A 22836-nucleotide genomic window follows, 5' to 3' on the forward strand; every position below is an offset into this window, starting at 1 on the left:
TTTTATATTAGTGCAAGTGGGAGTTTGTTGGGTTTTATGCCCTAAATAAAACTCATTTCAATATAATCAGATTTACTTATTAATATAGATCAGAAATAACATTTAATGTTGCATGGTTCACATGATTTATTTCATGATTATATGTACATAATGTATAAATTCATCTGAAACCCTTTTCACATACTTGATCCTGTTTATTGTGCCGTCAACACATTGGAAAGTAAACATGACTATGTGAATAAAGTTTCCTAGATTTATCAGACATAGGGTTTTACTGATATGATAATCTACAACAAGAGTTTACTTGCATTTGGAGAAGTGCTATGTTCTTTCCAGAGCATTGGTTAAAGTAAAGCTCAGGTTGGATGCATGGAGTATGCATCGGAAGAGACCGATATTGAACTTTGACTTAGATTTATTAAACTTACCGTAATATCTATTCAAGTCAATATCGCCTAGTTGATCCTAGATCAAATGATCTTAATCCTGATATGATTAGGCTCAATCTCGAGAGGCTATTCGTGTTCTTTGATTTGTTAGTTAAGCCTACTTTTAGGTCAGGGTGATACGTACATTTTGGGAACACGGTAATGCAATTGAGTGGGAGCGCTATCATAAACATGGTATCTATAGCTTCTATCTGGCGAATAGTAAGCAAAGGATGATCTCCTTCGAGCTTGACCAAACGAACATAAATGGTGGAGTACTCATTTCACATAAGCTGAAATATCATTTATACGGGGTCAAGTGTTTTAAGGAATAAATACATTGTAGGGTGTAATGGTAATTTAATCCCTTTACAGTGTAGATCATTCATATAGAGGATCATTGATCACATTAGGATTATAACAATGGATAACTAATGATGTGTCTATATGGTGGAACATATAGAGCATTCTATATACTGAGAGTGCAATTCTAAGTTCTATGCGTGGATTCAACGAAGAATTAATAAGTTAGTGAATTTTAGTAATAAATTCTTGATCTACTTATTGGAAGCTCGGTTATATAGACCCATGGTCCCCCCACTAGTTGAGATAATATTGCTTGTAAGACTCATGTAATTGGTTTTGATTAATCAAATATAATTCTCAAATTAGACTATGTCTATTTGTGAATTTTCACTAAGTAAGGGCGAAATTGTAAAGAAAGAGTTTTAGGGGCATATTTGTTAATTATGATACTTTGTATGGTTCAATTAATAAATATGATTAATGACAATATTATTTAATAATTATTTATAGTTATTAAATAGTTAGAATTGGCATTTAAATGGTTGAATTAGAAAATTGGCGTTTTTGAGAAAATCAGATGCAGAAAAGATAAAACTGCAAAATTGCAATAAGTAAGGCCCAAATCCACTAAGCTGTTGGAAATTATTTTACCAGGATCTTAGATCTACTCACAAGTATGTTTATTAACATCCTAAATATGAACTTTCTAAAACGATAAAATAAACACATATAAAGTTTAAGAAACCTTACATTGGGTGCAGCGGAATATAATGACTCCTTCCGTTCAGATATCTAGTCCTTGATTCCTTTCTGTAGCAGAGCATTATCAATATCTGAACCTGGATCTCTTTCTCTGAATCTTTGATGCTGAAACTCCTTTGCTGATGATCTTTCTTCACGATCTTCCTCACTATGATTGAGGTATCACTTGATGTGTGTGGGCACTACTCTAATCACTAAGGATTTCGAAATTCAAAGGAAGAAGAAAGAAGAAGTGGTAGCTAAAGATAGGGAGAGAGAAGGCTCAGTTTTTCTGATTCAGAAAGTCTGATGAAAAGTGTTATTTTCCTGAAGCCTTCACTATCTATTTATAGCATTCCACTAGGGTTAGATTTGAATTATATGGCATTAAAATAACGAAAAAAATCAACTTAAAATAGCTACATAGGTGGCCGGCCATAGCATTAGTGGATTGGGCCTTGGGCTTTGCAATTTTGCAATTTTAACTCCTTTTGTATCTGATTTTCTCAAAAATGCCAATTTCCTAATTCAAACATTTAAATGCCAATTCTAACTATTTAATAACTATAAATAATTATTAAATAATATTTTCATTTATCATATTTATTAATTGAACCATACAAAGTATCATAATTAACAAATATGCCCCTATAAACTCTTTCTTTACAATTTCGCCCTTACTTAGTGAAAAATTCACAAATAGACATAGTCTAATTTGAGAATTATAATTGATTAATCAAAACCAATTACATGAGTCTTACAAGCAATATTATCTCAACTAGTGGGGGGACCATGGGTCTATATAACCGAGCTTCCAATAAGTAGATCAAGAATTTAGCACTAAAATTCACTAACTTATTAATTCTTCGTTGAATCCACGCATAGAACTTAGAATTGCACTCTCAGTATATAGAATGCTCTATATGTTCCACCATATAGACACATCATTAGTTATCCATTGTTATAATCCTAATGTGATCAATGATCCTCTATATGAATGATCTACACTGTAAAGGGATTAAATTACCGTTACACCCTACAATGTATTTATTCCTTAAAACACTTGACCCCGTATAAATGATATTTCAGCTTATGTGAAATGAGTACTCCACCATTTATGTTCGTTTGGTCAAGCTCGAAGGAGATCATCCTTTGCTTACTATTCGCCAGATAGAAGCTATAGATTCCATGTTTATGATAGCGCTCCCACTCAATTGCACTACCGTGTTCCCAAAAAGTACGTATCACCCTGACCAAAAGGTAGGCTTAACTAACAATTCAAGGAACACGAATAGCCTTTCAAGATTGAGCCTAATCATAACAGGATTAAGATCATTTGATCTAGGATCAACTAGGCGATATTGACTTGAATAGATTTTACGGTAAGTTTAATTAAATCTAAGTCAAAGTTCAATGTCGGTCCCTTCCGATGCATACTCCATGCATCCAACCTGAGCTTTACTTTAACCAATGTTCTGGAAAGAACATAGTATTTCTCCAAATACAAGTAAACTCTTGTTGTAGATTATCATATCAGTAAAACCCTGTGTCTGATAAATCTAGGAAAACTTTATTCACATAGTCATGTTTACTTTCCAATGTGTTGACGGCACAATAAACAGGATCAAGTATGTGAAAAGGGTTTCAGATGAATTTATACATTATGTACATATAATCATGAAATAAATCATGTGAACCATGCAACATTAAATGTTATTTCTGATCTATATTAATAAGTAAATCTGATTATATTGAAATGAGTTTTATTTAGGGCATAAAACCCAACAAAAGCATGGCCAGCCACTTTTGTAGGAAATTTAAACTGATATTTTCATTATTTTAATGCCAAATAATTCAAACTTAACCCTAGTGGAATGCTATAAATAGATAGTGAAGGCTTCAGGAAAATTACACTTAAATTTTCTATTTTTCCTTCAGAGAAAAATCTGAGCCTTCTCTCTCCCTATCTTTGGCCGAACCCACTCTCTCTCTTTCCTCATTGAGATTTCGAAATACTTAGTGTATGAGTAGTGCCCACACACAGCAAGTGATACCTCAATCATAGTGAGGAAGATCGTGAAGAAAGACTTTCAGCAAGAAGGAGTTTCAGCATCAAAGATTCAGAGAAAGAGATCCAGGTTCAGATATTGATAATGCTCTGCTACAGAAAGGAATCAAGGGTTAGATATCTGAACGGAAGGAGTCATTATATTCTGCTGCACCCAATGTAAGGTTTCCTAAACTTTATATGTGTTTAATTTATCGTTTTAGAAAGTTCTTATTTAGGATGTTAATGAACATACTTGTGAGTAGATCTAAGATCCTGGTAAAATAATTTCCAACAGTAACAACTCAGAACACTAACAACATTAACTCCTTTAACAATAGTTTAATGTTAATACAACTCGGTATTAAAAAGTATGCATATTTATTTACGTGTAAAAATGATTTTAAAAGTGTCAAAGAGACATGTGCCTGACAAAAATCTTTCTTCACTAATTTGGAACGATGTTAGAGTGACGAGGAGAATGATTTCTGATACTAGCCCTCATAGAATTGTAACCATTTACCAACACTACTTTTAGTAAACAAGCTAGCTAGGACTGTTGGAATTTATTTTACCAGGATCTTAGATATACTCACAAGTATGTTGTTTAACACCCTAAATATGAACTTTCTAAAACGATAAATAAACACATATAAAGTTAAGAAAACCTTACATTGGTTGCAGCGGAATAATGTCTCCTTCCACTCAGATCTCTAACCCTTGTATCCTTTCTGTCGCAGAGTATTATCAAGATCTGAGCCCGAATGTCCTTCTCTTTGTGTGTGATCCTTCACAGTCTTCCAATCTATGATTGAGGTACCACTTGCTGTGTGTGGGCACTACTCTATCACTGAGGGTTTTGAAATTTTAGAAGAAGAAAAGAGAGAGGGTTGGTTCGGCTATAGAAGAGAGAGGGAAGGCTCAGTTTTTCTGAAAAAGATTTTCTGACAGAAGGTTATGAAAGCTTGTTAAAAACTTATGATTTGACTTAGCCATCACTTTCTATTTATAGGCAACTACTAGGTTTAGGTTAGTAATTATTTGGCATTAAAATAATGAAAATATCAATTTGAAAAATGTTTCAAAAATTATTAATTACTACGCAAGTGCACGCAATCAAGTGGTATACTCACGCAAGTGAGGTCGAACCACAGGGAATTGGATTAATTACTACTAAACTATACTTATAATTCTATTTGGCAAATTAAAAATATTTATGATTGAAAAAGGAAGAAAGAAATTCAAGAAACTTAAAGAAACAAGTGAATATTAATCAAGATGAGGGAATAGGGAGACGAATCCTGATGTTAAGTTACCAATGTTAATGTCTAATTGCTATCCTTCTCTTGAAGTGAATGACAGATTATAAATTAACCTAGCTCTTTTCAGATCTTCTAGGTTCTAAATCTCATGCTCTCTAATTAATCTCTTAATTAAACTAACATGAAATCAGCATTAAGCAATAATCTAAATGTCACAAAGGCTATGTAAATACTTTCGTTTCACATCAAAACCTAGACTATCCAATTTTAGCATTCTCAATTCTCACTTTTCAGATTTCGAATTGAGATCATAAAACATGTAAAAGGTGATCAATCTTGCACATGAAAATTAAACAAAAATATGAATAGTGTTCACAATCAAGATGGAGGAATGACAATTATTCATTAACTAGGAAAAACTTAAACAACATTCATCATTCTCCCTAAATAGGAGTTTAGTTCAAAACATCCATAATCAAATCCATAATTAACATTGAAACAGAAAATAGCATAGAAAAATTAAAGAGAAGAGAAAGAACTAGTTGAAGCAATTGATCCGGGTCGCCACAAGCCGCTCTTCTAGCCTCCTTCTTTGTTTCTAGGGTTCTAATTCTGAATGAACCCTAATTTTCACGAACTCCCTCTATTTAAACCAAGTCTCATCTTTAAAATTCGTGAAATTACGAAACTGCCCAAAAATCCCGTCACTGGGTCCCCGTCGCGACTGGCAATGCCCCCGTCGCGACGGGGTTAAGCAGCGAATTCTTGAAAAACTTTCTGCCAGTTCCCGTCGCGACTGGCATATTCCCCGTCGCGACTGGAACAGGCAGCGACACAATATTTGGTTTTTCTTCTCGATTCTTTCACCACGCGTCCTCAATTCTTGTACATACTTTCTTTAAACACCCAAGGACCTGAAACAAAAGAATCAAGCGTAAAATAGCCCTAAAAATAGAAACAAAGAGTGAAAACTAACCGAAAATATGACCCAAAACTTAGACTAATTTTAGCCTAACAAATTCCCCCAAACTAGATTCTTACTCGCCCTCGAGTAAGATAAATACTACTAACTACGCTATAAGATAATCACAATACTACTGCTCATGTGCTGTTCTCTTCCATTGCTCAAACTAGAATTTCAATTCCACCAACTCTAACAATTAATTTAGATGCTCAGTTTGTCACACACTGCACAACCCAAGATGACTTCACAATTGAAACAATGTTATAATGGTTTTACTCTTTCCAACCATTCCACTACCCGATAACTCATATGCTTGCATGCTTACCTCTCTCCACTAATGTTGACAACATCCTTTCAGAATCAATAGGGTTTTTTGAGGTTTATAAAGTATGGCTTAGATATTTGGAAAAGGAAAAAAAACAATTTTGGCTAAAGATATCATAAGCACAAAAATAACCCACAAGCTTCCTCTAATTTCAAATTTCCCAAAGTGTTCCCACAACTAACCAAGATTGAGAATTTTTTTCTTTTCCCAACATCACTGAATTTTATTATTTTTCTTGAATCATGTTTTTTCTTTTTTTTTTTCAATATTTTTTTTTTCAGTGATATTGATCTTACAACATATCTATTTTTTTTCTCAATCTTGCAAGTTTTTTTTTCTATCTTCTCTCACACCATGCATTTTGCTCCCCCAAACTAATTATATAGCTTATGATATCTTTGATAAAATAGTGAGGACAAAAATTAACAGTGTGGATACATATTTCGGTTCCAACAAGTGAAGAACAAAACAAGTTTAGGCTCAAGAGGGTCAACTAAGGATAATCATTTCATGGTAGGCTTGAAAGGCTCAAACTATCCAACAAATGCCTAAATCATATTCCTATTGAATGTTGTCAAGGATTTCGCCTCAAAAGAATAAGACATGCAAGTTCTAAGCTATCCAGTCAATCTTACCACAAACCATAGTAAAATAATTATAACATATTTCACAGATCATCAAATTGCATTCTTACACATGTTATACAAGCATCCAAATTAATCCAAAGAGTTAACAGAATTAAACACACAGTTATTTTGTAATTTCAGAGCACTTTACAATAAACAGCAGCACACAATTATCTTCTAGCTTTTTGCCCATTCCTAACTAAAAATAGAAAATTAAAGCAGAAAATTAAAAATGCAGAAAATAAAATTTTTAAATCCTTCCCCCAAACTAAAGATTCACATTGTCCCCAATGTGACATTAAAGAAAAAGGAAAGGAAACTTACCTGAGCGCCACATCAACAAGCGGTTGACGCCCGTAATAAGCGTCATGCAAGACAACTTGAAAATTGTTGTTGTACTTGCCTTCAAGCTTGGCAAGTGATGAGTTTGAACTAAAATCAGCACCAACAACATAAGACTTTGGATGATGTGCTTGGGGAGAAGCCTTTCGTAGCTCGTAGAGGATATAATATGATGTAGATGAAATATATGGATTCATTGGTGGTTTATCAGTCAATATCATTGATGAAGTCGAATCAATGATGCCATGTTCTTCTTCATCCTCTAATGTCACAATTTCTACACTTTCATCTAACAACCCTTCTTCTTGTTGCTCACTCTCTACTTGGCTATCCATACCCTCACTTGTGATTTCATATTCAATGATTTCCTCTTCACAAGGATCTTGATCTTCAATTGTAGGCTCATTATCTTCCTTGTATTCAAATAATGACCCTTCTTCATTGTACCAACAACTCTCATAACTTTCATCATTGGAGTTATTACATTCTGAACCACGAGTCATTGAATTATCACATAAGGATCTCACCATGTCAGTTAAGCGGTAAATCTCTCCTGGAAGTGATTGTAGAAGTGATAGTAGTTGCTCATCTTTTTCAGTTTGTTGGGATGAATTTGGGCAATAAGGTGGGTATTGGTGACTCCAACCCTGAAGTGATGGATCCCAATGCCAGTCGTAATCAAAATCTGCCATATAGTTCAACAGATTTATTACATCATAGCCTCTCATTAATAGAGGCGCTCCAGTTGCCTCTGCTCCATAATCAACCCAGCTTCTTGTTTCACCGTTAAGTCCATTATAAAAGAGCCATGTAAAACATCCACTTGAGAAAGTGGGATAACATCTCTCTCCAAGCTCTTTAAATCTCCTCCAAGCAGAATAGAATGGTTCATTGTGTCGTTGGACAAAATCCTCAAGATATAGCATCTGGATTTATCTTGCAGGTCAAACTCATAAGCACAACATTAGTAAAATTAAAAAAAAAAAAAAACTAAATTAGTAATTAAAAGATAACAACAAAATTAATACTAAAACTAAAAAGAAAAACTAAATTAGAACAAAATTTAATTTTTAATAATATTACAAAATTTAATTTAAAAGAAACAGATTAGAAATAAGCAAAAAAAAAAAAAGAATTAACCAAAGTAGAATTTAGTATAATTTTATGTAATATCAATCTTTCTACAATTCCCCGGCAACGGCGCCAAAAACTTGTTGCGAAAATTATTAAATTACTACGCAAGTGCACGCAATCAAGTAGTATACTCACGCAAGTGAGGTTGAACCACAGGGAATTGGATTAATTACTACTAAACTATACTTATAAGTCTATTTGGCAAATCAAAACTATTTATGATTGAAAAAGGAAGAAAGAAATTCAAGAAACTTAAAGAAACAAGTGAATATTAATCAAGATGAGAGAATAGGGAGACGAATCCTGATGTTAAGTTACCAATGTTAATGTCTAATTGCTATCCTTCTCTTGAAGTGAATGACAGATTATAAATTAACCTAGCTCTTTTCAGATCTTCTAGGTTCTAAATCTCATGCTCTCTAATTAATCTCTTAATTAAACTAACATGAAATCAGCATTAAGCAATAATCTAAATGTCACAAAGGCTATGTAAATACTTTCGTTTCACATCAAAACCTAGACTATCCAATTTTAGCATTCTCAATTCTCACTTTTCAGATTTCGAATTGAGATCATAAAACATGTAAAAGGTGATCAATCTTGCACATGAAAATTAAACACAAATAGGAATAGTGTTCACAATCAAGATGGAGGAATGGCAATTATTCATTAACTAGGAAAAACTTAAACAACATTCATCATTCTCCCTAAATAGGAGTTTAGTTCAAAACATCCATAATCAAATCCATAATTAACATTGAACCAGAAAATAGCATAGAAAAATTAAAGAGAAGAGAAAGAACTAGTTGGAGTAATTGATCCGGGTCGCCACAAGCCGCTCTTCTAGCCTCCTTCTTTGTTTCTAGGGTTCTAATTCTGAATGAACCCTAATTTTCACGAACTCCCTCTATTTAAACCAAGTCTCATCTTTAAAATTCGTGAAATTACGAAACTGTCCAAAAATCCCGTCAGTGGGTCCCCGTCGCGACTGGCAATGCCCCCGTCGCGACGGGGTTAAGCAGTGAATTCTTGAAAAACTTTCTGCCAGTTCCCGTCGCGACTGACATATTCCCCGTCGCGACTAGAACAGGCAGCGACACAATATTTGGTTTTTCTTCTCGATTCTTTCACCACGCGTCCTCAATTCTTGTACATACTTTCTTTAAACAACCAAGGACCTGAAACAAAAGAATCAAGCGTAAAATAGCCCTAAAAATAGAAACAAAGAGTGAAAACTAACTGAAAATATGACCCGAAAATTAGACTAATTTTAGCCTAAAAAAAAAACATGCTTAAGTGGCCGGCCATGGTGTGTAATGGGCCTCACTTGGTTTTTGCAGTTTTCACAAATTTTATTTCTATTTTCTCAAAAACGCCAATTTTCCAATTCTAACCATTTAAATGCCAAAACTAATTATTTAATAACTAAAATAGATTACTAAATAATATTGTCATTTAATTTAATTATTAATTAGACATATAAATTAATAAATAAACCTAGAATCTCTTTTCTCTACAATTTCGCCCCTGCTTAGTGAAAATTCACAAATTAGACATAGTCTAACTTTAGAATTATAATTGATTAATCTCAAATCAATTATTGAGTCTTACAAGCAGTATAGTCTCAACTAGAATGGGGACCATGGATTTATATGCTGAGCTTCCAATAAGTGAACCGAATTTACTAAGTAAATCCCTACTTATTAATTCTTCGTTGAATCCACTCTTAGAAACTTAGAATTGTACTCTCAGACTTATATAGAGCATATTATATGTTCCACGATATAGATATGCTATCTCATTTAACCATTGTTATAATCTTATTATGATCAAAGATCCTCTATATAAATGATTTACATCGAGATGGGATAATTTTACCGTTCTCACCCCTCAACGTATTTTGCCCCTTAAAACACTTAGCTACCTATAAATGATGTTTAGTGATCTAAGAATTAGTCACTTAAACAAGAGCTCATCCATTTACTTCTATTTAACTAAGCTCGAAGGGAATCATCACTTGACTTTTATACACCAGTAGAAGCTATAGATTCCATATTTATGTTCAGCACTCCCACTCAATCATACTATCATGTTCCCAAAATATACGTATCACCCTGACCCAAAAGTAGGCTTAACTAATAAATCAAAGAACATGAATAGTACTCATGAGTTGAGCCTAAGCATATCAAGATTTAGATTCTTTTAATCTTAAGATCAACTACTGATATTGACTTGGAAAGATATGACGGTAAGTTTATAATATCTTAACTAAGTTGCAATATCGGTCCAGTCCAATGTATACTCCATACATTCGAAACTAGTATACTTTACCAATGTCCTGGAAAGAACATAACACTTACTCCAAGTGTAAGTACACATCATTGCTGATTATCACATCAGTGTAAATCCAAAACACTGATGAAATAGGGACTTAGTCTTTTGATTCATATTATCACAATCACATTCTACTGTGTTGACGATACTGTAATTGTGAATAAACATATGATCTGGACTTAACTGATTTTGTGTATAAATGTAATAAACATATTAAACCATTAGCATGTAAAATTCATGCAAACATAAATCACTTCAAACTTCTTATATTGATAACTAATCAGATTGTAAAGGATTTTATTTAGGGCACAAAACCCAACAGGGACTACGATGACAGTACATTTTTGTCATCATACATACATGTACACCAATAATCTTTATAAGCGTTATAGCAGTATCTTGATTTTTTATCATTGTCATGTTGAGAATTTATGCCCTAAATAAAACCTATTTCAATATAATCTGATTTGTTATCAATAGATGATTAGAAATCATTTATGGTTACATGTAGTTTTCATGTTTATGGTTTAAAATATACAATTTATGTTAAGTCCAGAAGATATAGTTATTTACAATTACAGTGATGTCAACACAGTGGAAGGTAATTGTGATTATATGCTTCAAAAGATAATGTCCCATGATTCATCAGTGCACTGGATTTACAGTGATGTGATAGTCAGCGATAAAGCTTACTTACACCTTGGATAAGTGATATGTTCTTTCCAGAATATTGACAAAGTATGCTAGTATCAGATGTATGGAGTATACATTGGATTGGGACCGATATTGATATTGGTAAAGATATTATAATCTTACCGTTGTATCTTTCTAAGTCAATATCACTGGTTGATTTCAGATCAAAAGATCATAATCCTGACATGGTTAGGTTCGATCTCAAGAGTGTTATTTGTGCTCTTAAAGTTGTTAGTCAAAGCCTACTATTTGGTTCGGGTCACACGTACAGCTTGGGAACATGATAGAACAATTGAGTGGGAGCGCTAGTCATAGATATGGAATCTATAGCTTCTATCTGGACATAGAAGTGAAATGATGATTTCCTTCGAGCTTAGCTTAATAGAGATAAATAGAAGACCTCTTATTTCAGTGATTATATTAGTTTACAGAAATATCATTTATAGGAAGCTAAGTGTTTAAAGGATAAAATACATTGAGGGGTAAAACGGTAAATTTATCCCTACTCGATGTAAATCATCTATAGAGGATCTTCAATTATTGAGATTAAAACGATGGTTAAATTTTCATAGCAAATCTATATCGTGGAACATATAGGGCATTCTATATAATTGAGAGTGCAATTCTAAATCTATAGTGGTGCAATAAGAAATTTATAAGTTAAGGAATTTACTTGATAAATTCTAGATCTGCTTATTGGAAGCTCGGTTATATATGTCATATAAGTTAGGGAATTTATCTGCAATCGAAAGTTAAACTTAGATATTTATACCGCAAATTATTCATTTATTTTAATATGAGTTACTTGATTATATACTTATTTAAATATACATTGATGTATACATATTAATTTATATTTTATTATGAATTATTGTACTTATTAGATTTTTTTTTTATGAACGAGAAAGTTGTATTGCTTAAAAACTAATTTTATTATAAAGAAAATAAATCTAAGAAATCCATAAAATATAATTTTTAGAAAATAAATTTTGAAAAGAGTCATCAACAAGTTTATTAAAATAAATAATTTTTGAAAGTAACATATTAAAAAAAATATCTTTAAAAGAATATATATAAAAAAAACTAATTAAGTAATTTAAGTGTACTAAAAAATAAAATAAAATAACTATTAAATTTAGTTTTTAAAAAAAATAAAAAAAAATAAAAAAGAAGAAGAAGAAGAATAAGACAATAGTGTAAAGACAAAAAAAGGTGTAAACATACTATAAGGTAGGTTTCACTATTACTATCATGTTTCCTTAACTTTATTACCATTAGATCAATAATCAAGAGTTAAAAAAGTATCCCTACCATAGGGACAAAACCAAAGTCTCTACCATAGACATTTCCTAAAGTTATATACTTAATTGTTAGTTTTAAAGTCATATATATTGTGTTGTGCTTTGGTGGAATTTGAGATTTTTAATTTATCTTTTTAATTTTTATTGACTTTGACTTTGAAACCAAAAAAAAAAGTTTGGCCGGTTTAGGCGGGTTAACCCGACAAAACTGCCCAAATCGTTGGTCGGTTTACAGTTTTTTATTTATTTTTTTAAATTGGGCGTGTTGCACTTACATTTTAGCAACTCGAACTTTAAATTGGGTTAGAAAATATATAGGATAAACCGCCCAAACCGACCGATATACAGTCCTACCTCAACATAATAGCCTAAAGAAAATTCCACTTAATCCGATCGTAAGTCTATCTTATGTCTAGTTTTAAACACATAAAACCATCACTAACTTTATTGTTTCCTTTTAAGATAATATAGCACTTTAAAGAAAACTAAAATATTATCTGTTATTAACCACCTAAGAATGAACACACTTAAAGCTTTAGAAATAACAAGATCAAGAAAAATTTTAAAACGATTAGCCAAAACTTTCGTGATAACCTTACAAAGCACATTACAAAGCATAATAGACCTTAAGTCCCCCGTCCATGTATTCGTATCATTGAAATTCCTCGACATAACACTCATAAAATAGTTTTAGACATTTCGAACCACATCACCACCCACAATTAACCGAATTTTTTGATAAATAGTTCAAATGAGATTAATCTTATTTATTTTATTTTTAATGATATTTATGGACTTCATAAAAAAAAAGTAATATTAAGGTGCGTTTGGAAAGCCACAATGTAATTGGATTTGTGTGTAATTGGAGGTAATTACGCAATTTAGCATGTTTGTCTGACCATGTAATTACACTGTAACTGTGTGTAATTAGAAGTAATTGAGGGTTCCAATTATACTCTCTAATTCTCATGGTCTTTATGAGAATTAAATGTAATTACACTGTGTAATTACTAAAAATTTTACATATTAAACATTAGCTACTAAAAAATGTTGTTTTTAATTAGTGTCGTTTAAAATGAGGAAGTGTCGTATGCATTTCCTATCTTCATCTTTTCATATCTCTGTTATTATCCAACACCATTACATGAAGGCAAGGAAGGACACCATTAGAACCTGAGATAAGGCAAAGCCGCAGGAAAGCTACGATGAGAGTTTCTTCTGTACTTCTCTGCGGTGCTACTACTACGCTCACCTATACTGTTGCTCCAATTCATCCTAACACGCTCCGCTTCACACTCTGCCTCGCCAAACCATTTCTCTCCTCCTCTACAACACCCACCAAATCCACCAATCGAGCTACACAGGCTTTGGCAACTACTCCTCCTAGGGTTTCCTTACAACGCCATTGCAAATTTACAGAGTCGGAGCTTGTCCACGACGACGACGACGATTTTGTCGTCGTCAACTTCTATCATTTTCTCTTCTTCGAAGACCCCAAGGCTGAGGTGGCTAAACATCTTTCTTTCATGGAGGTTCAACTCTTAAACCTTCTCAACAGTATTGAATTTTATGCTTATTTCAACAATTTTGAAATGCCTTATCCAAATTGGTTAGAATAATTGGTTTGATTATTTTAGGGCCTCGACATTCGTGGTCGGATATATGTAAACGAACAAGGGATTAACGCTCAGGTACTATCCCTTTTCTTATTATCGAATGGATAATTATTTCAGCAATGCCATGCTATATTGCTATTCATGTATTATGCTTTATCATGTATATCTGTGTTGTTTGGAAGCAACTTCTTGTTCTTTTACACTTTTTATGCGTTTTTTTTTTCACATACATTGTTCAAAATGTAGAAATAAAAGATGATTACATACAATTTGAGTGAATTTTCTTACTCTATTTCTTTCTTTTTGAGCACCTGGGTATTAATATGTATTTCATATTTGTGCAGTACAGTGGTCCATCAAAAGATGCTTTGGCATATGTGGAATGGTTAAAAGATGATGACAGATTTTCTGACATTTTAGTTCAAGTTTCTCCAGCACTAAATGGGCATGCCTTTCCAAAATTGAGGTTGCGGTATAAGCCTTCTCTAGTTCAGGTAAACCACACCATCTTTCTTTTTCATTCATATGTATCTATTTCATTTAGATCAGTTTTCTAACTCGTGTCTCAAGTGTTTGTTAGTATTTGAGCTAATAACTATGAAAAAACACATACACATTCTGTGTCTGTCCATCATAGACACATCTCTGAATGAGTGAATTTTATTGATCCTTTACATAATGTGTTCAAGTATCTGTGAAGGGGCATTTGACTTATTAAACATAATTGTAACACTTCAAATTTTATCTTGTCCAGTTTGAAGGTGGTGATGCTCATCTTCCTTTGCTTGATCCTTCTATGCGAGCAACACCACTAGAACCATCCGAATGGAGAAAAAAATTAGAAGCTGTAAACCCGGTTGATGATCCATCAAAAGAGAATTCTAGTTCTAACTACATTTTACTAGATGTGAGAAATGGTATGCACTCTTTCCCTCTGCGTTGCTTTCAAACTGAACAACCAAGAAATCTTTAAATGTATGACTCCAAGAGAAAATTCTACACTTTACGAAGTCATTTAACTAAAACACTTTTTTGGGAATGAAGTTTGACTACACAAAAAGCATGTCATTTAGTAACTGAATCTACACCTTAAAACCACATTGTAGAGTGCTAATACAATAGTTCAATGAATTTTTCTCACTTCTATGTATAAAGTACTAAGAGTAGGTGTTAGATAAAAGTTGTTGCTTTGAAACAGTCGCTGATAATTATTCCTTAAACTTGCTTCATATTGAAACTTGCTTCCATATAAAATGAGTTGGCTAACGGAATAGCTTAGCAACCAAAAATTGATGGCCCGTGTTCTCGTATCTATAGCATTGCTCCTTTTTTTTTGGTGCGTGTGTCGCAAGAGATTGATGGCCCATGTTCTCCTATCTATGGCATTGCTCCTTTTTTTTTGGTGTGTGTGTGTGGCAAATGACAAGTAAGAATTGATAACTCAATACTAAGATTTTAAATTTTCTTTTGGTAGAGGAGATTGCCTTTTGATTCTAAACTTAATTAGTCCCCTAAGCGTATAATGGTGAGAATTGAATGGAAAACATTACTAGATTTCCTAGCCTCACGCATTGAAAGACCTTTTGAAGAAGAAGAGATCAAAAATGCAGTGGTGTGATGGGGAGAAAGTAAAAATAAAGAGATAAAAAATGCAGTAGTGTGATTGGGTGAAAGTCAAAGTCCCTGGACCAGATGGCTTCATAATGGCTATGTATCAAGCGAATTTGGAAGTAGTGAAGGAAGATTCAATGGATGTTTTTGGATAGCTCTTAGAGGATGGGGTTATATATGCTAACACTAACGAAGCATATATTTGTCCCATTCTTAAAAATTTGAATAGCTACAAGGTAATAGACTATTGCCAATTTGATCACAAGTTTGTACAAGTCTATATCCAAAGTTTTATTTGTTAGACTTAGAGGAGACTCAGAGGAGTACTTGCAAACACAATTTCAAAAACTCAAGCAGCCACTGTGGAGGGTAGAAAAATCTTAGACTCTGTCTTGGTGGCCAATTAGGCTATGGAAGAATACAGAAGCAGAGGGAAAAATGGTAAGTATTTAAAATTGATTTTGAAAAGGCTTATGACTATGTTGATTGGGACTACATGGACATGGTACTTGGAGAAAAGGGTTTTGGCTTGAAATGGAGATGGATGAAAGGGTGTGGCTTTCTTCAGCCTCTTATTTGATTTTTGTTAATGGAAGACATAGGGCAAAGATTTTTCTTGGGGTCTGAGATAGGGAGATCCTCTTTCCTCCTTTTTATTCACTATAGTTGTGGATGTCCTTGGACGTAGGGTGGAAATAGCTTTCCTCATTTTAGTGGCTTCTCAATGGGGAAAAATCAAGATAGAGTGAGTCATCTTCAATTTGCAGATGATGCAATATTCTTCGTCAAAGGTTTTGAGGGCCTGACATTTCAAGATCTTCTAAAAAAATGGAGACTTATTCTGCACTACATTACCTCATTTTGGGGGCTTAAGATATAATTCTATATGTATAGGGGTTCTATTGAAAGCTTTCTAATTATGTTTTGTGGTTTAATTTTTTTTATCCTCTTTTTACCTGTCTCTTTTTGAAAAAAAAAATGATGATTGCATTAAGGAATGTAATAATCAAAATGTTATAGGACATGGTTCTTTCTTTGTCAGTATTCTTCTTTTTTTCTTTGTAAGGTTGTCAGTGCTCTTAAAAAAAATGCTTGCTATTAGTTTTTCTTTTCCTGTGACGGATTGTAGTGTTTAATATGTCTCAGAATTTGAAGTTTAAAGACTTTTTACATGCTAGTAATCAGGTTATGAGTGGGATATTGGACATTTTGATGGAGCTCAACGACCTGATGTGGACTGCTTTAGGAGCACTTCATATGGCTTATCACAGTCAGAGGTATGACCAATATTCCTTATATATTATCCATTGCTTGAATTAACCTTGAGTGATTTTTTTTTCTTAAAAGCATTAATAGATATACTTATTTTGGGCCTAATATTCAAAGTCCAAACATTTCACCTTTGTGAACACTAGTGATGACATCCAAACCTTGATGCTAACTAAGTGTTAACTATGCAATAAGGCCAGCCAGAGATGAAGTATTTACCTTGGGACAATGACAAAATAATGCTGAACGAATATTGTGTCAACTATAACATTTAGTATTTTCCAAAAAATATTAAGACAAGTGGTCCCTTTCTCTTTTTCCAAGAAAAGAAGACATTTCATATTTTTTTTTTGGTTTCAAATCTGGCATGGGCTTGCCTTGGAGATTATTTAACATTGAATGTAACATTTATACATTGAAGCATAATGCTACATGTTGCAACACTTAATATTCGGTCACTTTTTGTCTCAAATTCCGCATTAGCATTAGCACCTGCATGGAGATGGTCTTATGATCAGCTTTAAGTTTTATCTGCCTTCTATCGGCCACCTGCAATATAATCTGATGTTCTCAAGAAACATATTAGCACTTCCAAATTGAGGACCTCCATACCCTTAGTCACTGTGCAAGATCCACTTTCTTAGAGCACCCTCCTCCAGTCACTCCTCCACCCAACCACTGTTGTCCATCACTCTAACCTTTCACCAAAGTTAAACACCACATACCCCCAAAAAGGTGGAATCTTGGCCAAGGATCTGTCCAGTTCCAAGTTTTTATAATGGTTGGGTGCTTCGTTACAGCAGTCATATGGTTAAAATGAGCAGTAGGCCTATATCAATATTATGGCTGAGTTGTTGTGCTGTAGAAGTCACTTGGACAATATGAAAGCTGCAGCCTCTAGTTTGTTATAGTTTCACAGAAGGTCTCAAGGATGTGGAAGTTTAATTTTATGATTTATCATATCATCCACTATTATAAATTTATTGTTTCTAACATATTGATATTAATTAATATCTAGCATGTATTGTTTTTTAAAATTTTTTTGCTTCACATTCAGGTCATTGCTTCAGACCCTCTAGCAGATGTCGATAAAGAAAAAACAGACATATTGATGTATTGTACTGGAGGCATTCGTTGTGATGTATATTCGACAATTCTGAGGTAATTCACTTTCTCCTCTCTTACTTTTCTGTTATTTTTGTTTTCTCTTTGCTTTATTGACCCTAAAATTTGGCAACCAGGAGTTATTTAGAATACCAGGATTCATTGTGTTTGAGTGATTGATTGGGAAACTTCATTGGTTTTGTACTTGCAAGATCCCAAAACCAAAAGGAGAACAGAAAAAAAGAAAAAGAAAAGAATAATGTCCTAGCCTGCATTTCAGAAGTTTGAGTACTATAATGCTGTCAGATTAATAGCATGAGGTTTACTGAACTATGGAAGCAACCCAGAAATATGGTGGGATTAATATGTTAGCCTGAGTCAAGCTAAATCTGTTTCTTTTTATGGTCTTCTGCTGGTTAAATAAAAGATTAATACAGCAGGACTATAAAGTTGCAGAATAGTCTGACCCTGGTGTTTGTTGAAAGTTCTTTGCAACTATTTGAGTTTAATATCACTGTACAGAACCTTCTTCTGTCTGGGTTATATTTGATTCTAGAAACCCATTATCGCCCATTATATGCACATAAGAAATTGAAGATACTAAAAGGACCACTGAATTTCCAAATTAATAGCCTGTATCTCAACAGGTAAAGGTGTCTCAACAGAGGAATATGATATGAGAACCAATATAGGAACCTGCTATAATTGCACAAACCAGTAGCAAAACAGTAGGAAAACACTTGAGCGCCATGCAATTCATCTAGGAGTTCCTCAATCACAGGAATAGGGAATTTATGAGGCACCGTTTTGCAGTTTAGAGCCTGATAATCCACACAAAACCGCGAACATCCGTCTTTTTTTTACCAACAGAACTGGGCTCGAAAACGGGCTGTTACTGTTCTGAATAATCTGAGCTTCCATCATTTGCCCAATCATCCTCTCAATCTCATCTTTCTTTCGTTATTTGGGGATACCGGTAAGGCCGCACACTCACCGGAGCCGCATCGGGGCGCAAAGTGATTGTGCGATCATGTTGCCGGAGTGGAGGAAGAGTTATTGGCTCTTCAAACACGGCGAAGTATCGCTGTAACAAAGTAGAAACGCCCATAGACGGGGTGTTGCTCGCTGCCAAACTTGGCTCTGATACCAATTGATGAGAACCAATATAGGAACCTGCTATAGTTGCACAAACCAGTAGCCAAACAGTAGGAAATCACACCAGTAGTAATGACCGAAATCAACAGAACAGTAAAGAATGGATGATAATGGGAATAGAAAGGAATTGTGGGGAGCTTTATTAATTATAGTAAATAAGAAAAACTTGAGACAATGTATCTTACAATGTTGGAGAGAACAAAGCTCTCCACTGATAGAGAGTTTTTACTCAAACATTGCATAACTCATCCTACCTTTCTCTCACAATACAAAACACCCTCCTCAAAGACATCTCAGCACTAGATTAAGTTTTCCTACCCTTTCTAGTGTATGTGTACCTGACCGTGGCCTAGTGTGCCCGTCAGAATATGAGAGAAGAGCTCAAGTGAACTTTTACTTTTGTATTGTGACTAAGTGTACAGACCAAGCTATACGAACCCTCTGTCAAACTAACCTAGACGAGCAGAATAACTTGAATACGGCATATTAGCTAATTTGCTAATTAATAGTTGGAGATCATCTAATCAGTTTTTCTAATACATGAGAACCTCAAAGTGCAGATTGCTAATAATATTCGTGTTTTGTCTCCTGTGGATTTTTTGGATTGGAGCTCTTGGAAAATTATTTTCCTTTCTGTTTTTGTTGTATACAAATATTATATCTATATCACGTGAACTGAGTTCGTCGTTCCATCAAGTTTGGCTCTTGTTTAATAATGGAAATTTTTAGGCGAAAGAACAAATATTATTATTAGCAATTCCACTGTTTATAATGGGTGTTTTATTTCATCTTGCAGGCAGCGGGGTTTTCAAAATTTGTACACGTTAGAGGGTGGCATCGCTCATTATCTGAAGAATGAAGGTCCAGTCAAGTGGACTGGGAATTTGTTCGTGTTTGACTCTCGTCTTTCTCTGTCACCTTCTACTTACAAGCCTGAAGCCAAGGCTAAAGCAATCAAGAGGGAAGAATTTTCCAGTGATAGTGCATTTGCTAAATGCTACGTCTGTGGCTCACAAGTCTGTGAATTAAGGCATAGGAACTGTGCAAATATTGATTGCAATTTCCTTTTTCTGTAAGCTTTTCTTTTATTAATTGAGTCTTGAGATGATACCAGCACACTTCGTTCTCACCAACACACATTTTTGCACTTTTCTCATATACATTGAATATCTCCATGTATATATTTTTAGTACTGTACTGTGGGTTGATTTAGTGGAAGCGATCCTTAAATTATATCTAGATTATTAATTCTTGAATCAATCCTTGTTTCAGGTGTTGTACGGACTGTGTGAAGGATTTAAGAGGGTGTTGCTGTGCAAATTGCACTACTGCTCCTCGACTTAGGCCTGTGCTAACAGGACATCAAAGATACAAAAAGTGGCACATATATAGAGACTCGGAGTTGCTTAGCAACTTGGCAGCTTAACCAAATACATGAATCCTCAAGGTCAGAAATTGTTACTTTATACATAAATTAAAAATCCAAAAGTTATAGCATTGAACTTTGCAAGAAAAGTGTCGGTCAAAGGTTCACCCTATTACAAAAAAATCTCACCTTGAGCCAAAGCCACAGTTTCTTGCAATTTTTTTTTTATGCAATGAATAGCAGTTGTTTAACTAGTCTTATTCTTTATAAATCTCACAAAAAAAAAAAAAAAAAATCCTGTCTATATATTTTTTACATACTGTATGTTGAATAATTTATGAGGCAGAACTCAAATGTTTGTTTTATGAACAATTTTTTCATATCAATTTTTAACTTGATTTATGAGGAATTATTTACTACTATTGGAAGCATTGAGCAAGTGGGAGACAAAATATCCATAATTTCATTAAACTGAACCAAAAGTCTTTCCCTTGAGATAGTGATACAAACCAACCCTAGGTCCCTAGGTTGGAACTAACATCAAGTTTAAGAACTTCCAATTACTTGCATGGCATCAACATCACACGTACTATTTTACTAAATCTAATATCAGACTCTTACAGTCTAATATCAGACACAAAAAATAAAATCTTATTACGAGACATTATTAAATTATTTCAACTCTTACAAGCTTGTCTTGAAGATGTAATGTCACCCCCCCTCATTTAGGAGTTTGATAGATATTAGTTTAACAAAATATAGCATACTGTTTCAGCAACGAACATGTGACTTTGTGCAGCATGTAGACGCTAGATCATGTAGAATAATAAATGAGGTTGGTGCACTTTTTTTTTTAATCTTAACGTGTAGGATCATAGGGAACTAGTTACTAATTACACCTTTGGGAGTGTTTTTTTTTTTTTTTTTTTTTTTTTGAGAAACACCTTTGAGAGTTGAGTTGAGACCTAATAATTTTTTTTTTTTTTTTTTTTTTTTTTTTTTATGAATGAGGAATAACATTCAACGGTTTAAAGGGACAAAATCCAAAAAGTCAGGTAGAAATAAAACCTGCACAAATATCCCAAGGAAATGACCTAACAATGGCACAACCATGCCGATTACAAGGAGAAACAAGTAAACGGCCCAAAGCCAAACACCACAATGGCAAGGGTAATAAAACATCATTATTACAACAAAAGCAAAATAAACAACCAGCTGCCAAAACTCAAACTAACAAAACTAAGAAGAATACTCAATATCTCAAATGATAGCCGACTTTGGAAACCAGAATCAACTGGAATTTTTTCTTGTAAGTCAGTCTTCTCTTGGTTTACATCGAACCTGAACGGCAGTGGAGTCTATTGGGTAAGGCCCTTATGGAAAAGTTGTGTTCCGTCAAAAGTCAAAGTTTTTGGGTGGCTCGTGTCTTTAGATAAAGTGAACGTTCATGATAAGATGCAAAAGAGGATGCCTTACACATCCATCTCATCTGGTTGGTGTGTTTGCTGCAAAGCTAGCAGGGAAGACGTGGGGCATCTGTTCTTAGGCTGCAATTTCATCAGTCAATTATGTATCAAGTTGATAAAGGAATTTAAGTTGTCATGGGTTATGCCAAGATGTGTACCACAACTGATAGTTAGCAAATTAAATGGTAGCAAACACAAAACAAAGATTTGGAGAACGACAATACTAGCTATAATTTGGGCTGTGTGGTTGGAAAGGAATGCTAGAATCTTCGAAGGGGTTGGGTGTTCAGTAGAGGACATGTGGGAGAAAGTTAAATTCTAGATAGCTACTTGGGTTTTTAAAACCAAGTTTTTCGAGGACTTGTCTTTCTTAGATTTATGTAGAGATTGGAATGCATTGTTGTAAAGGAAATCCCCCTTACCCTTTTCTCTGCAATTTTGGTGTGCTAACTATCCTTTGTATCACTTTGTAATATGGTTTTCCTCCGCCATAAGCGAGATTTATTAATTCATTTTTAGGAGGGTCCTGTCTAAGACTTGCGGACCCTTTCCCTTTTCAAACAAGACAAAACAAGTAGCCACGTGGATTCAAACCGAAAAGGGGACAGTACGACACAAGGGTGCACTGCCCTTAGGGAAAACCCACATATTCTCATTAACATTTGCAAAATCTCCACAAGGTTAGAAATACCTACTTGAAGAATTTCGATAAACAACTCTGTCCAAAATCGAAGGAGAGTCCCCAC

The 22836-nt window shown here is 33.9% G+C and overlaps 1 protein-coding gene across 1 annotated transcript; it reads left to right on the forward strand.

Moving 5' to 3' along the window:
- Window positions 1-13624: 13624 nt before the first annotated feature.
- On the forward strand, window positions 13625-21045 carry LOC115714831 (rhodanese-like domain-containing protein 8, chloroplastic). The gene is made up of 8 exons (XM_030643593.2): window positions 13625-14035; window positions 14141-14194; window positions 14464-14613; window positions 14874-15036; window positions 16916-17007; window positions 18057-18160; window positions 20055-20330; window positions 20531-21045. Exons 1-8 carry the CDS (start codon window positions 13709-13711, stop codon window positions 20682-20684), a joined length of 1320 nt encoding a protein of 439 aa, XP_030499453.2. The 5' UTR covers window positions 13625-13708; the 3' UTR covers window positions 20685-21045.
- The last annotated feature ends 1791 nt before the right edge of the window (window positions 21046-22836 follow it).

The sequence above is a fragment of the Cannabis sativa genome, chromosome 4 (genome assembly GCF_029168945.1).
Source record: "Cannabis sativa cultivar Pink pepper isolate KNU-18-1 chromosome 4, ASM2916894v1, whole genome shotgun sequence".
Classification (NCBI taxonomy): Eukaryota; Viridiplantae; Streptophyta; class Magnoliopsida; order Rosales; family Cannabaceae; genus Cannabis; species Cannabis sativa.

What these genes read in the sequence shown, in the direction of transcription:
- LOC115714831 (XM_030643593.2), top strand. Translation starts at nt 13,709, where the DNA reads ATGAGAGTTTCTTCTGTACTTCTCTGCGGTGCTACTACTACGCTCACC. An exon ending in AACATCTTTCTTTCATGGAG is followed by an intron (nt 14,036 to 14,140) that starts GTTCAACTCTTA and finishes TGATTATTTTAG; the next exon opens with GGCCTCGACATTCGTGGTCG. An exon ending in GTATATTCGACAATTCTGAG is followed by an intron (nt 18,161 to 20,054) that starts GTAATTCACTTT and finishes TTCATCTTGCAG; the next exon opens with GCAGCGGGGTTTTCAAAATT.